Raw genomic sequence first — 16,671 nt, 5'->3', positions numbered from 1 at the left:
AGCAGGATGCAAAATGAACAAAGAAAATAAATAAAAACAAACCACCTGTGATTCTACACACCAGCATGAAAATACATGCAAAATAAATAACAAAATTATACAAGTGAAAATGGCACAGAATAAAGTATTTTGGGTTAAACTTCAAAAAGTATGTCAAATACTTGTAGAGTGAAAATGATCTATGTTGATGAAAGACCTGTAAAAATGCACACAGGACTGCAAATACACCTGTACTCACTGAATACAATTATTCATATTGTCAAAGCACCATCTACCCAAACTAAACTACAAGTGCGTCCCTAACCCTGTTGTTCACTTTTAAAGAATCAAATCTAAGACTGGAGCTTGATACATATGTCAGAGCACATGCAAATGGGGTCCTCTCTATGGTGATAAAACAAGCCCATCCCAGACTCTGCAGCTGGGAGAGGAGCCCCAGCCCCGGGAGTCCCAGGTGTTCCCATTCTCTGCTCAGGACAGAACAGACACCTCACCATGGACTTTGTGCTTGGCTGGGTGTTCCTGGTTGCCCTTTTAAAAGGTAATTCCTGGTGAACGGGAGACACTGAGTATGTGAGTGGATAAGAGTGAGAAACAGTGGATGTGTGACAGTTTCCTGACCAAGATGTCTGGTGTCTACAGGTGTCCAGTGTGACGTGCAGCTGGTGGAGTCTGGAGGAGACCTGGTGCAGCCTGGGGGTTCCCTGAGACTCTCCTGTGTAGCCTCTGGATTCACCTTCAGTAGATATGGAATGAGCTGGGTTCGACAGGCTCCAGGGAAGGGGTGTAGTGGCTCACATATATTTATGATGATGGAAGTAGCACGTACTACGCAGACTCGGTAAAGGGCCGACTCCCCATCTCCAGAGACAACTCCAAGAACACGCTCTATCTGCAAATGAACAACCTGCAGGCCGAGGACAAGGCCACATATTACTGTGCAAGAGACAGGGTGAGGGGACCTCGCTGGGAGCCCAGACACAAACCTCCCTGCAGGAGGTGATCAGCACCACCGGGGGGCGCACACTATGCACAATTCTGCTTTGTGTTGCCAGGAGCAGGTGAAGATGGAGGTTACAGGCAGGTTTCCTCTCAGGGTCTGGGGCTTCCTGTCCACACAGCAGTTTCTCCAGGGAGCCTCTCTGGACACAGGATTCTGTGTTTACCATTACCTGTGTGAATTAGATCATTGTTTTCCTAGGAAAACTACCCTAACATGCACAAACACACAGTTGTTTGCATTGCTTTCTCCTGTCCCTCAACATGAGTGAATTTACAGATTGATTCATGAATTCAGCAAAGTGGCAGGATATACAATCAACGCAGAGAAATCTGTTGCATTCCTATACACCAACAATGAAGCAACAGAAATAGAAATCAAGGAATCTATCCCATTTGCAGTAGCACCAAAAACCATAAAATACCCAGGAATAAATCTAACCAAAGAGGTGAAAAATCTTTATACTGAAAACTATAGAAAGCTTATGAAAGAAATGGAAGAAGACAAAATATGGAAAAAGATTCCACGCTCCTGAATAGGAAGAAGAAATATTGCTAAAATGCTGATAGTACCCAAAGTAATCTACATATTCAATGCAATCCCGATCAAAGTGACACCAGCATTCTTCACAGAGCTAGAAAAAATAATCCTAAAATTTGTATAGAACCAGAAAAGCCGCCGAATAGCCAAAGAAATCTTGAAAAAGAAAACCAAAGCAGGAGGCATCACAATCCCAGACTTCAAGCTATACTTCAAAGCTGTAATCATCAAGACAGTATGGTACTGGCACAAGAACAGACACTCAGGGGCATCTGAGTGGACCAGTCTGTTAAGCATCGGACTTTGACTCAGGTCACGATCTGGCAGTTCGTGAGTTAGATCCCACATCAGGCTGTGTGCCGACAGCTCAGAGCCTGAAGCCTGCTTGGAATTCTGTGTCTTCCTCTCTCTCTGACACTCCCCCGCTCATGCTCTGTCTCTGTCTCTGAAAAGTAATAAATAAATGCCAAAAACAATTAAAAAAAAAACAAGAACAGACACTAAGATCAATGGAACAGAATACGAAATCCAGAAATGGACCCACAAATGTATGGCCAACTAATCTTTCGCAAAGCAGGAAAGACTATCCAATGGAATAAAGACAGTGTCTTCAGCAGGTGGTGCTGGGAAAACTGGACAGCGACATGCAGAAGAATGACCCAGGACCACTTTCTTACACCATACACAAAAATAAACTCAAAATGGATGAAAGACCTCAATGTAAGTCAGGAAGCCATCAAAATCCTCGAGCAGAAAGCAGGCAAAAACATCTTTGATCTTGGCCGCACCAACTTCCTACTCAACACGTCCCCGGAGGCAAGGGGAAAAAAAGCAAAAATGAACTACTGGGACCTCATCAAAATCAAAACTTTCTGCATAGTGAAGGCAACAATCAGCAAAACTAAAATTCAACTGACAGAATGGGAGAAGATATTTGCAAATGACATCTCAGATAAAGAGTTAGTATCCAAAATCTATAAAGAATTTATCAAACTCAACACCCAAAACACAATCCAGTGAAGAAACGGGAAAAAGACATGAATAGACACTTCTCCAAAGAAGACATCCTGATGGGCAACCGACACATGAAAAAATGCTCCACATCACTCATCATCACGGAAATGCCAATCAAAACCCTAATGAGATACTACTTGACACATGTCAGAATGGCTAACATTAACAAGTCAGGCAACAACAGACGTTGGCGAGGATGCAGAGAGAGGATCTCTTTTGCATTTTGGGGGGCAATGCAAGTTGGTGCAGCCACTCTGGAAAACTGTATGGAGATTCCTCAAAAAACTAAAAATAGAACTCCCCTATGACCCAGCAATTGCACTACTAGGCATTTCTCCACGGGACACAGGTGTTCTGTTTCAAAGGGACACATGCACCCCCATGTTTATAGCAGCACTATCAACAATAGCCAAAGTATGGAAAGAGCCAAATGTCCATCGATGGATGAATGGATAAAGAAGAAGTGGTAAATATACACAATGGAGTATTACTCGGCAATCAAAAAGAGTGAAATCTTGCCATTTGCAACTATGTGGATGGAACTGGAGGGTATTATGCGAAGTGAAATGAGTCAGTCAGAGAAAGACAAAACTCATATGACTTCACTCATATGAGGACTTTAAGAGACAAAACAGATGAACATAAGGGAAGGGAAACCAAAATAACATGAAAACATGGAGGGGACAGAGCATAAGAGACTCATAAATATGGAGAACAAACAGAGGGCTACTGGAGGGGTTGTGGGAGGGGGGATGGGCTAAACTGGTAAGGGGCACTAAGGAATCTACTCCTGAAATCATTGTTGCACTATATAATAACTAATTTCGATGTTAATTTTTAAAACTAACAATAAATACTAATTAATAATAAAAAATTAAAATATTTTAAGAGAAAATAATGCGTGATCATGCTGTTGAGGTAAATATTTCTTAAAGATTATGCCGAAGCCTCCATTAATAAAGATAAAGATCCAAAACTGAAAAAAAAAAAAAAAGAATTCTTCATATTGTCACACCGTCATCCACACAAACTAATGTAGAAGTGCGTCCCTAACCCTGTCATTCACTTTTACACAATCAAATCTAAGTCTGGAGCTTGATATATATGTCAGAGGACATGCAAATGGGGCCCTTTCTGTGCTGATAAAACCAACCCAGCCGGACCGTGCAGCTGGGAGACGAGCCCCAGCCCCAGGAGTCCCAGGTGTTCCCATTCTGTGATCAGCACAGAACACACACACCTCACCATGGAGTTTGTGCTGGGCTGGGTGTTCCTGGTTGCTCTTTTAAAAGGTAATTCATGGTGAACGAGGGACACTGAGTCTGTGAATGGATATGGTGAAACAGTGGATGTGTGACAGTTTCCTGACCAACATGTCTTGTGTCTGCAGGTGTCCAGTGTGACGTGCAGTTGGTGGAGTCTGGGGGAGACCTGGTGAAGCCTGGGGGGTCCCTGAGACTCACCTGTGTGGCCTCTGGATTCACCTTCAGTAGCTATGCAATGAGCTGGGTCCGCCAGGCTCCAGGGAAGGGGCTGCAGTGGGTCGCAGCAATTAGTAGTAGTGGAGGTAGTACATACTACGCAGACTCCGTGAAGGGCCGATTCACCATCTCCATAGACAACGCCAAGAACACGCTGTATCTGCAGATGAACAACCTCAAGACCGAGGACACGGCCACATATTACTGTGCGAAAGACACAGTGAGGGGACATCACTGGGAGCCCAGACACAAACCTCCCTCCTGGAAGGGATCAGCACCACCAGGGGGCGCACACTATGCACAATTCTCCTTTGTGTTCCCAGGCGCAGGTGCAGATGGAGGTTACAGGCAGGTTTCCTGTCAGGGTCTGGGGCTTCCTCTCCACACAGCAGTTTCCCCAGGGAGCCTCCCTGGTTATATGATTCTGTGTTTACCTATTAACTCTCTGAATTAGCTACTGGGTTTTCATAGGGAAACTAGATGAACATGCACAAAGACACAGTTGTTTGCACTTGCTTACTCCGGTCCCTCAACATGAGTGAATTACAGATTTCCTGAGGCAAAACAGCTGCACGTTTACAGGATTCCCAGATGCGCTCCCTGTGCAGCCAGGAACACAGGATCCCACAGCTCCTCCTTATCCTCACCCAGCCCTTGTCCCACTCAAACAACGTGACACTTTCTTCATAGCCCTTTGCTACTCAGGACTTTAAATGAGCTACAGCTTTATTCAATTACTTGAAATGAGAGACAAACAATCTCCATGTATTAGTCAAGATTCCCCTGAGGAACAGAACCCAAAGGTCATTGGTTTCCATAACTAAACATGTTGAGAAGTCCCATGATCTACTGTCACCAGCTGAAGACCCAGGAAAACCAGTGATGTGATTCTTGTCTGATTCTGACTAGTGTCTAGTCTCAGAACGTGGAGAGCTGATGATGTAACTCTCAGAAAAAGGGCCAGAGGAGACCAATATTCCAGTTCAAACAAGCACATGGGAAGTAAAAATGAGGGAATTCGTCCTCCATCTGCATCAGATTCTATTCACAAACTTAATGGAATGGGTGGTGCCCAGGCAGAAAGAAACCATGGATGCAAATGCCAATCTCTTCTGGAACACATCACAGACATCCACAGAAACAGTGGTGAATCTGGGAACCTATGACGCAGTCAAGATAACCTATAAAGTTAATCATGACAAGTCATCCTCCTGTAAACGTGGAGCTCAAAGACTGAAGATTTAAAAGTCGATCCCATCATTGGGGTGGAGTCTGGTGGGCACAGCAGTGCTCCTGTGGAGGAGGGCAGAGGCCCATAAGGGGAACTGTGGTCTGAGTATCCCCTGGGTCGCATGGGGAGAGACAATTCCCTTTGTGGAGTGCATTTGGGAGACGGGGCATTGCCTCTCATAGGACAGGAGAGCTGACAGGCACCATTAAAATTCCCTGATCATTAGCACAGGAGCCTCTTCTGAGAGCAGCTAGCTGGATGCTGCCTTCTTGTTGTTCTTAACCATGCACTCCAAGCCCCTAGTATTGATGCAGCTGCCCATCTGGGGTAAATCAGCTCCAGGCACAGCACATCAAGACCCTCTCCCAGAGGATCAGTGGGGTCCCTGTCATATGGAGTTCACACAATTTGGAGTTTTCAAACCCAGCTACAGCTCCTGAGATAAAACATAAGAGCCCTGTGCCACCAGATGTGTCAATGGCTTGGACGCAGACAGGGTGAAAGAAATTCTGACGGAAGCCTGGGACCCACAAGTGTTCTCGCTATGTGAGGGCTTCCTGAACAGGGGAGGCTGGGACCTCCAACTCCAGGGACTAGAGAGGGAGCTGATGCCAATATTTCCTCCCACCAATCAGCATGGACAGATTTCACTCAGCAGCACAGCATCCCCAGTGCAAGCTGAGCCACTAACACCAAGCTCCACCTACTCCAGCCCCCATCAAGTGCTTGCTTACTAGGAAAGAGTGCCTGGCAACCAGACCACCACTGCACCCCTACCTCCAAAGACCATTGTAAATCCCCACACGCACCAAGTCAGCTGATCATACAGTGACGCATATCCTCACCTCTAGGGGAGATAGGAATTAGCCTCTTTTAACAAGCAGACCAAACTCACCTAGTTAAAACTCACAACACTGGGCACAAAGTCCAACACTCCCCACTGGAGGCAAGGAGAAAATCCGCAGAGGACTGTCCTGAGGGACAGAGCAGCCAAAACACGACAGCACAGTGCCACGGAACATAAATCCTTCATGAAGTGTCAGGCCCTGGACAGTATGTGAACACTGCTCAATAAAGATACTACCCTAGAAGCAGAAAAGATAACAGGATTTTCTACAACATTTAAGAAGGCAGAGACATAGACAACAACATGATGGAGGAACTCATCCTAAAAGAAAACATGATAAAAGGTCATTGTGAGGGATATAATTAAAACACATAAACTAATGTGCCTCAAACAGAATTTCTGAAAACTCTCATTATGAAACAGGATTTTCAAAAAGTATCATAAGGATGCTAGCTGTGCTTGAGGAAAATATATGAGACATGAGGGATACCCTTACTGCAAACAGAAAAGACCTAAAAACTAGTCAGGAGGAAATTTTAAATGTTGTAACCGAGATGTGAAACTGATTGGATATAATGACCTCAAGGCGGAAAGAAGCAGATGAATGAGGAAGGGACATAGAAGATAAAAGTATGGGGGAAATGAAGCTGGAAAGGAGAGGAAAAGTAAAATATTGCATCACAAACTTACACTTAGGGAAATCAGCAACTCCATAAACTGTAATAACATTCTTTTGAAAGGAGTCCCAAAAGAATAAGAGGGAGAAAAAGGGGGATACATTTAGCTGAGTGAATATAGTGAAAATTCCACAAGCTGGGGAAGGAAACAGACATCCACATCTAGAAGGCAGAGAGAACACCCATTAAAATAAAATAAAAAAAAAAAAGCAGGCCAACACTGAGACATATCATAGGAAAATGGCAAAATATCCAGATAAAGTAAAACCATAAAAGCATCAACACAAAAGAAGTTGCTAACTAACAAGGGAAGATTAAAAAAAAACTATGGCACATGTCTCTACAGAAATCTTCATGCAAGTAGGGAGTGGCATCATATCCTCAACATGCGCAATTGAAAATTTTGCAGCTAAGAATACTTTCTCCAGTTAGGCAGTCATTCAGATACAAGGAGTGATAGAATTTCCCAGACAAACAAAAACCAAAGGAGTTCATGGTCTCTAAATCAGCCCTGCGAGAAATTAAAGGGGACTCTTTGAGTGGGAAAGGAAGACTAAAAGTAACAAAGACTAGAAATAAACAGAGAAAATCTCCAGAAACAATGACTTTGGAGGTACCACTATGGCACTAAGTTTATATCTATCAATAATTACTGTGAATGTAAATGGGCAAAATGCTCCAATCAAAAGACATAGAACACCGGAATGGATAAAAACAAATACAAGATCCTTCTATACACTGCACACTATTGACTCCTTTTCAACCTAAAACACCTGTAGATTGAAAGTGAGGGGAGGGTGAACAATTTATCATGCTAACGGACGTCAAAAGAAAGTTGTAGTATCACACTCATATCACACTAACTAGTTTTCAAACCAAAGTTTGTTACAAGAGATCAGGAAGGCAGTATATCATCATAAAGGGGTCTATCCAACAAGAAGATCTGAAGCTTTAAATATTTATACTCCAAAAATGTAAGCACTGAAATATATAACTCAGTAAGAAACATAAAGAAACTCATTGATAATAGACAATAGTAATAATAGAGAACATTAACACTCCACTTACAACAATGGAAAGACAATCTAAGCTGAAAATCAATAAGGAAACAATGGCTTTGAAAGACACATGGACTGAATGGACTTAACAGATATATTCACAATATTCCATCCTAAAGCACCAAAATACACATTCTTTCTGAGTGTGCATGGAACATTCTCCAGAACAGATCACATACTATGTCACAAATCAGCCCTCTACAAGTACAAAAAGACTGAGATCATTCCATGCGTATTTTCAAACCACAACACCATGAAACTTGAAGTCGACCACAAGAAAATTTTGAGCAATACTGCCAATACATTAGGTTAAAGAACATTGTAGTAAAAGCGGAATGAGATTTTCAGGAAATTACAGAAGCAATAAAAAATACATGGAAGCGAATGAAAATGAAAACATGCCAGTTCCAAACCATCTGGATGCAGCAAAGTTGATGGAAGAGTGAAATATATAGCAGTACAGGCCAAACTCAAGAAAGAAGAAAGGTCTCAAACACACAACCACTTTACAACTAAAGAGCTAGAAAAAGAACAAATGAACTCTAAAGCCAGCAGGAACAGGTAAACAAAAAAGATTAGAGCAGAAATAAATGATATAGAAACAAAGAAAAACAGTAGAACAGATGAATGAAACTATAAGTTGGTTTTTGTAAGAATAAATAAAAATGATAAACCCATGGGCAGACTTGGCAAAAACAAAAGAGAAGGGACGAAAGTAAATATAATCAGAATTTGAGAGGAGACATTGCGACTGACACCACAGAAATACATCTATGAGACAATAGTTTGGAGATTTATATGCCAACAAATTGGGCAATCTGGAAGAAATGGATAAATTCCCAGAATAATGTAAACTACCTAAACTGAAAAAGGAAGAAAGAGAAAACGTGAACAGACTGATAATGAGCAAAGAAATTGAATCATTAATCAAAAATCTACTGACACACAAAAATCCAGGGCCCGACAGGTTCACAGGTGAATTCTACCAGATATTTAAGAAGAGTGTAAAATATTCTATTTAAGTAGAATAGAATATTCCTGTCTTCACAAACTGTTCCAAATAATAGAAATGGAAAGAAAACTTCCAAATTCATTCTATAAGATGAGTATGATCACGGTTCCAAACCAGATTAAACCCCACTAAAAATGAGACTTACATGCCACTAGCCCTAATGAGCAAGAATACAACAATTGTCAAGAAAATACTTGCAGGGGCGCCTGGGTGGCTCAGTCGGTTAAGCGTCCAACTTTGGCTCAGGTCGTAATCTTGCGGTCCGTGAGTTCGAGCCCCGTGTCAGGCTCTGTGCTGACAGCTCAGAGCCTGGAGCCTGTTTCAGATTCTGTGTCTCCCTCTCTCTGACCCTCCCCCATTCATGCTCTGTCTCTCTCTGTCTCAAAAATAAATAAACGTTGCAAAAAAAGAAAGAAAATACTTGCAAATTGAATCCAACAAGACATTAAAAGGATCCTTTAACGTGACCAGGTGGGATTTATTCCTTGGCTGTAAGGGTGGTTCAATAGTCACAAATAAATCAATGTAATACATACCATCAATCAGAGAAAGGATACGAATGATATGACCCTCTCAATGGATGCAAAAAAAAAATTGACATAGTACAGCATCCTTTCTTGATAAAACCCTCAACAAGGGGTAGAGGAAACACACCTCAACATCATAAAGTCCGTACATGAAAACCCCACAGCTAATATCCTCAGTGGGGAAAAAAAACCTTTTCCTCTACTGTCAGGAACACAAGAGGGATGTCCACACCCATCATTCTACTTAACACAGCAGTGGAAGTCTTATCCTCAAAAACAGACAACAACAAAAAATAAAGGCATACAAGTCGGAAAAGAAGAAGTCAAACATTCCCTCTTCACAGATGACATGACACTCTATATAAAAAACTCAAGACTCCACCAAAATATTGCAAGAACTGATACACAAATTCAGCAAAGTCACAAGATACAGTATCAACATACTGAAATCGGCTGCATTTCTACACAGCAATAATGAAGAAACAGAAAGAAAAATAAAAAAACTATCCATGCCGTTTACAACTGCACCAAATATAATAGGATACCTAAAGAGTTAAAATATCCATAATCTGAAGACTCTAAAAACGGTGAAAGAAACTGAGGATGACACAAAGAAATGGAAACACCTTCATGTTCATGGATTTAAGGAGCAAGTAGTGTTGAAATGTCTCTGCTACACAAAGAAACGGTGGCTTCATGATTATGGATTTCATGCTATATTACAAAGCTGTACTTATCAAGACAGTAAGCTACAAGCACAAAAGAGACACATAGATCAAGAGAACAGAAGAGTAAACCCAGATATGGACTCACAAATGTATGGCCACCTCATCTTGGATGAAGTAGGAAAGACTATGTAATGGGAAAAAAGACAGCCTTGTCAACAGAGGGTGTTGGGAAAACTGGACCAGAACATGCAGAAGAATGAAACTGAACCACTTTCTTACTCCATACACAAAAATAAATCCAAATGGGTGAAAGACCTAAATGTGAGACAGGAGACCATCAAATCCTAGAGGAGAACAGGCAGCAACCTCCTGGACTTCAGACATAGCAACTTCTTACTAGACATGTCTTGAGAGGCAAGGGAAACAACAGCAAATTTGAACTACTGGGACCTCATCAAAATAAAAACCTTCTGCACAGCTAAAGAAACAATCAACTAATCTAAAAGGCATTCTACAGAAATTAAAAAGGTATTTGCAAGCCACATATCTGATAAAGGCATACCATCCCAAATCTATAAAAAAAAACTTCTCAAACTCAACATCCAAAATACAAAGAATCCAGTGAAGAAATGGTCAGAAGACATGAGGAGATACTTTTCCAAACAAAGCATTCAGATGGCTAACCGACACACGAACATTCGCTCAACATCACTCATCATCAGGGAATTACAAATCAAAACTACAATGAGAGATGACTGCACACCTGTCAGAATGGCTACAATTAACAACTCAGGAAACAACAGGTATTGATGAGGGTGAGGAGAGAAGGGAACCCTTTTATACACTTGGTGGGAATGCAAAGTGCCCAGACCATTCCAGAAAACAGTTTAAAAACTAAAAATTAAACAACCTTACCCTCCAGCAATTGCTCTACTAGGAATTCATCCAAAGCATACAAAACTTCTGATTTGAGGAAGTACATGCCCCCCAATGTTTACAGCAGCATTAACTATGACAGCCAAACTGAGGAAAGAGACCAAAAGTCCACCATGTGATTAATCTGCTATATGTATAGAATGGCACATTACTCAGTCATAAAAAAGATTGAAATCTTGCCATTTGCAAAGATGTTGATGCAGCTACAGGGCATGATGCTAAGCAAAGTAAGTCAGTCAAAGATGACAAACAACAAATGATTTCCTCCTATGGGGAATTTAGATCTAGGGGAAGGGGAAAAAGAGCAAGAAATCATAAAAATAAACTCTAAGGTTAGAGACCAAACTGAGGGTTGCTGGAGGGCAGGTGTGTGGGGGATGGGATAATGGGTGTTGGGGATGAAGGAGGCCCCGTGTTGTGATGAGTACTGGGTGTTAATGTGAGTGATGAACCAATAAATTCTACTACTGAAATTAATATTACACAATATGTTAACTAACAAATATTTAAACACAAACTTAAAAAATTTAAAAAGTGGAAAAAAGGAAGGGAGAATTGTTGTCACTAATTGTCATGAACATGGAATCTAAGGTAGTGAGTCTAACGTCTTGCATTTACTCATTATATCCCTAACTGATGGTGGACATAAATTAACATACTCATGAATTTTCACAGCAGTGCCAGGTGAGCTGGAATTCATACCACAGCTGCCCTTCCCAACTCCACTATGCCCACGCATCATGGGCAGCTTGTCCAGACACCTGCACAAGAACCCAGGTTGGGCCTCAGCAGGGACCCACATCTACAGAACTGGAAAGTGTGGACAGTTGACGCTTCCTGAGAAGCTCTGGGTTTCCTTCCCCGACTTGCTGTCTCAGCTCCCTTGTCTTCCTTTCCTGTCTCTTGAAGAGAACCATGTCCCCTGTTAGTGGTTCATGAAAGTGAGGGGCTATATGTTCTGTAAACATTCAATATGACAGGTAACATATAAGGGGACAAAAAAAAAAAACCCATATGATGCAGCCTCTCTCGCGGCTCCTATCACCCAATGTGGTAGAGTACAAATAAACCTAAGTATTCATTTGGTCAAAAACTGCACAGCACGTTGGAAAAGTATTAAGAGATGAGAAGCCTGGAAGAATTCCACAAATGGGGATATGAGCTCCCCTTGGAAGGAAGAAGAAAAATTACAGTCCCACACACGCAAGGGTAAAATAATTTTAGTAAATGATACAAGAGTTTCAATGTGTTCTATTCATGAAGTGTCTAAAATTGGCAATGCAAAAAATGGATTTTGAGGGTTTCACATAGAATTGTGAAGGAAAAATTGTGTCAAAAACTCGGTTGTGTGCACAGAGCTCAACGGCTCCGGAGACATATAGAAAGCCCACCACCTGAAAAGGTAAACGTGTTTTTGGACCCCAGGAGCATATCTATCAAATCTGATGAACAGTCTGGCCAAAGAGACACAGAATGGCAACTCTTGTGAAATTTGAACTTCAATTTTATATATTTCCACATAATTTCCATATATTAGGAAAAACCATGCCACGAAAATGATTTGCTAGAGTCTATAAATTTAAAAACAAACGACAAAACTCTAAGTCACCAGAGACCAAATAGGGAACACGTCAACATTGAGAGAAACCAGAAAAAAAAAAAACAAGACTTTTAGTTACATTGGAAGTCAAGAAATCAGTGGGGTGCCTGGATGGTTGAGTCAGTTAAGTGTCTCACTTCAGCTCAGGTCTCGGTGTCACAATTTGAGGGTTTGAGCCCCGTTGTCAGGCCCTATGCTGACAGCTCAGAACCTGGAGCCTGCTTCAGATTCTGTGTCTCCCTCTCTCTCTGCTTTTCCCCGCTCACGTTCTGTCTCTCTCTCTCTCTATCAAGAATAAACATTTTAAAAAAATATTAGTCATAAGCAATCAATCATCAAGAAAAGGAAAACTATAGCTAAGAACACAACACCCATAAAAAGAAATGGTATCAATAGACTTTGTGAAAATCAATTCCGCTTATCTGCCCACGTGAATACCAATAGTAAGATAAGTTACAGAGTAAGAGACAACATTCACAAATTGCATAACCACCAAGGGACCTGCATCTTGAATATGCTAACAACCCTCAACAGTCAATAGGAAGAAAGGAAACAAACCTCCATCAAACAAGCACAGGCTTGTGTAGTAGACATCCTATCCTTGAGGTTATAGACACATTAGTTACTGACTGGAGAAGACTCTTCACACCATCGACTGTCAGGGAAATTCAAATCAAGAATGCAACAGATGCCCTATACACACATCCCAATGGCTCAGGTAGGAACAACTCTGACAACAACATCCAGGTGAGCATCCAGCATACGTGGGGCCTCAAACAATGCAGGAAGGTTGACAAACAAACACCAGCTCTGGAAAACCGTTGGCTGTTGCTTATGAAATTATACATGGATGACATAAAAAGGAACCTGGAAATACCACTCCCGAGTATTTGTCCCTGAAGAATGAAATCCCATGCTCAGAAAATAAATGGTGTGTAAATATTTATAGCATCTTTCTTAGTGTTAGAAGCTCAGAATAAGGCAAAAGTCTTTCTAAATATAAAGGAATAAACCAACTACGAAACTTCCATCAATGGGATGCTTTGCCAGAGAACTGTGACACTACTGATGCACACCTGAAACCAGGTGAAACTCAAAGACATGATGTGGAGGAAAGGGCGGTAGTCCCATAATTACAGAGGTGGTGTGACCTGGGACATTCACACAGCCAGACCATGGTGACAGTGGTTTGGTTGGGTATTCCTTATCTCTTTCTTTCCCAAACCACAGGATGAGATACTCTGCTTCATTTGAGAGCACTCCTATGTTCAACCACCCTCTGATGTATGGAGTCTCCACAGACTGAACCCTACAACCTCGGACTCCTCTGAATGGAGAGTTGTTGAGATCATACTCTGATGTGTGTTCTGACAGGAGCTGTTCCCTCCACTGTCCCTGGCTCTGGCTCTCTCCTGCAGGTGAGGGGGAGTAGGTTACGAATCCTCCACTGAAACCATCTGTCTCCTGCACCTGACTCTCCCACAACATGAGGCCCAGACCTTCTTCCTCACACTTAGCCAGAAATGAAGTCAGTTCTATAGGAACAGATTTGCTCCTTGGATTAGAGGATTACTCCATCTCCCCCTTACCCTGGGCAATACTCTGGGCAAAGGTCTGCAGCTGCAGGGCGTGTCGGGGACAAACAGGATTCCAAACAGTTTGGAAACTGAGGGCTCTGTTTAGGGGTGGCTGGCAGCTTCACTGCCTTGTGGCTTGCTTGTCCTGGTGGCATGAGACTCCTGCCATACAAGTCAGGTCTGGGGTGATCAGGTTCCCAGCATCCCTAGTGGACTGTGCCCAGGGCAGAGCTTCCTTTCTGGCAGTGGGGCTGCCAACAATGAGTGAGTCGCACATCTCAGTGGCACCTGCTGGGGCTTGGCCTCAACAGCAAACAGCTTAGCGTCACTGACATCCTGTCCCTCTGGAGTCCTCTGAACAGGAGCTGGTCACTGGGAACCGTGTGTATTGGCTACAACAGTCTGGAGGGGAGGTTGCAGCCAGGCTCAGGGGCACATGCCTATAGTCACAGTTACTTGCACTGGAGTTTCTTCTTGCTGATCTGGGGTGGGAAAGGAAAAGAACATACCTTAGTTCAAATAGTCTAGGTATTCTTTCTGGTAGTATATTTTCTGCAATAAATGCTTCTTCATGGGCTGTATGCCAACATGGCCATTTGCAGGCACTATAAATATATTATTTGAGTTTTTCTTCAAATTCCAGTTAGTTAACATGCAATGTACTATTACTTTCAGGTGTAAAATATAGTGATTCAACATTGCAATACAGCACCCAGTGTTCGTGATGAGCGCTCCCCTTAATCCCCATCAACTACCTCCCCATCCCTCCACACACCCTCCCCAGGGTAACCATCAGTTTTTCCCCTATAGTTAAGTATCTGTTTCGTGGGGCTTACGTGGTTCCATGGGTTAGGCCCACGACTCTTGATCTGGGCTCTTGTCTTGATCTCATCATTCCTGAGACCGAGCCCCACTTTGTTTTCTGCACTGACAGCACGACGTTTCCTTGGGATTCTCTTCCCATCTGCCTCTGCCCCACCTCCCATTCTCTCTCTAAATAAATAAGTGAACATTGAAAAAATCGCCTATTTCTTGGTTTGCCTCTTCTCTCTTATTTGTCCCTTTGCCCATTTGTTGTTTCTTAAATTCTACATATGGATGAAATCATGTATTTGTCTTTCTCTGACTTATTTCAGTAAATATAATACTCTCAAGGCCCATCCCTGTCCTTAACAATAGCTAATGTCATTCCTTTTGCGGCTGAGAAATATTCCAGTGTGCGTGGACGGGGTTATGTAGATATACCACGTATTCTATACCCATTCATCAATCAATGCATACTTCGGCTGGGTTGTTTCCATAGCTGGGCTGTTTGTGACATAGCTGCTATAAACATAGAGGTACAATTCCCTTAAATTAGTATTTTTGTATCCTTTGGATAAATACCTAGTAGTGCATTTGTTCTATCGTAACGTAGTTGTATTTTTAGCTTTCTAAGGAACCTCCATGCTGTTTTCCATAGTGGCTGTGCCAGTGTGCATTCCCACCAGCACCTCCAAAAGGATCCTCTTTCTCTGCATCCTCACCAACACCTGTTGTTTCTTGTGCTGTTGAGTTCAGCCTTTCTGACCAGTGTGAGTTGATATTTCATTGTAGTTTGGATTTATATTTCCCTGATGAGGACTGATGTTGACCATCTTTTCATGTGTTTATTGACAATCTGTAGGTCACATTTGGAAAAATGCTTATTCATGTCTTCTGGCCATTTTTTAATAGGATTATTCAGTTCTGGAGTTGAACTTTATACCATATATAGAAACCTTAAAGACTCCACCAAAAAAAAACCCGCTAGAACTGGTACAATAAACCTGTAAATTTGTAGCATACAAAATCAACATATAGAAATTTGTTACATTTCTATACACCAATAATGAAGCAGGAGAAAGAGAAATCAAGGAATCAATCCCATTTAAAATTACACCAAAACCATAATATACTAGAAATAAACCTAAGTAAAGAGGTACAAGATCTGTACTCTGAAAAGTCTGGGACATTTATGGAAGAAATTGAAGAAAACACAAAGAAATGGAAAAAATATTCCATGCACATGGATCAAAAGAAAAATCATTGTTAAATGACAATACTATCCAAAGCAATCTAGACATTCAATGCAAATAATTCAATTTCCTGTCAAATAATACCAGCATTTTTCCCAGAGCTAGAACAAATAACTCTAAAATTATCATGGAACCACAAAAGACCCCAAATAACCAAAGATCTTGAAAAAGAAAAAAACCTGGAGGCATCACAATTCTGGATACTAAGCTATATTACAATGCTGTAGTCGTCAAGACAGGATGATACTGGCAAAAAAAAAAAAAAAACATAGATTAATGGAAAAGATTAGAAAACCCTGAAATGGACACATCACTATATGATCAACTAATCTTTGACAGAGCAGGAAAGACTATCAAATGGAAAAAGTCCCTTCAAAAACTGGTGTTGAGAAAACTGGACAGCATCGTGAACTTGTAATGAACCTGGACCACTTTCTTACAGTAGA

At 41.7% G+C, this 16,671-nt stretch overlaps 1 protein-coding gene and 1 pseudogene across 1 annotated transcript; both read left to right on the top strand.

The window, feature by feature from the left end:
• Positions 1-471: 471 nt before the first annotated feature.
• LOC145715545 (immunoglobulin heavy variable 3-23 pseudogene) lies at positions 472-1,003 on the top strand (annotated as a pseudogene).
• A 2,729-nt stretch (positions 1,004-3,732) lies between these two features.
• On the top strand, positions 3,733-6,003 carry LOC144616502 (uncharacterized). Its single transcript, XM_078447653.1, has 3 exons — positions 3,733-3,846; positions 3,945-4,383; positions 5,736-6,003. Exons 1-3 carry the CDS (start codon positions 3,801-3,803, stop codon positions 6,001-6,003), a joined length of 753 nt encoding a protein of 250 aa, XP_078303779.1. The 5' UTR covers positions 3,733-3,800.
• The last annotated feature ends 10,668 nt before the right edge of the window (positions 6,004-16,671 follow it).

The sequence above is a fragment of the Panthera onca genome, chromosome B3 (assembly GCF_046562875.1).
Source record: "Panthera onca isolate mPanOnc1 chromosome B3, mPanOnc1 haplotype 2, whole genome shotgun sequence".
Lineage (NCBI taxonomy): Eukaryota > Metazoa > Chordata > Mammalia > Carnivora > Felidae > Panthera > Panthera onca.
Note: the sequence above shows the minus strand (reverse complement) of the source record. Positions and strands in the feature narration are given on the sequence as shown.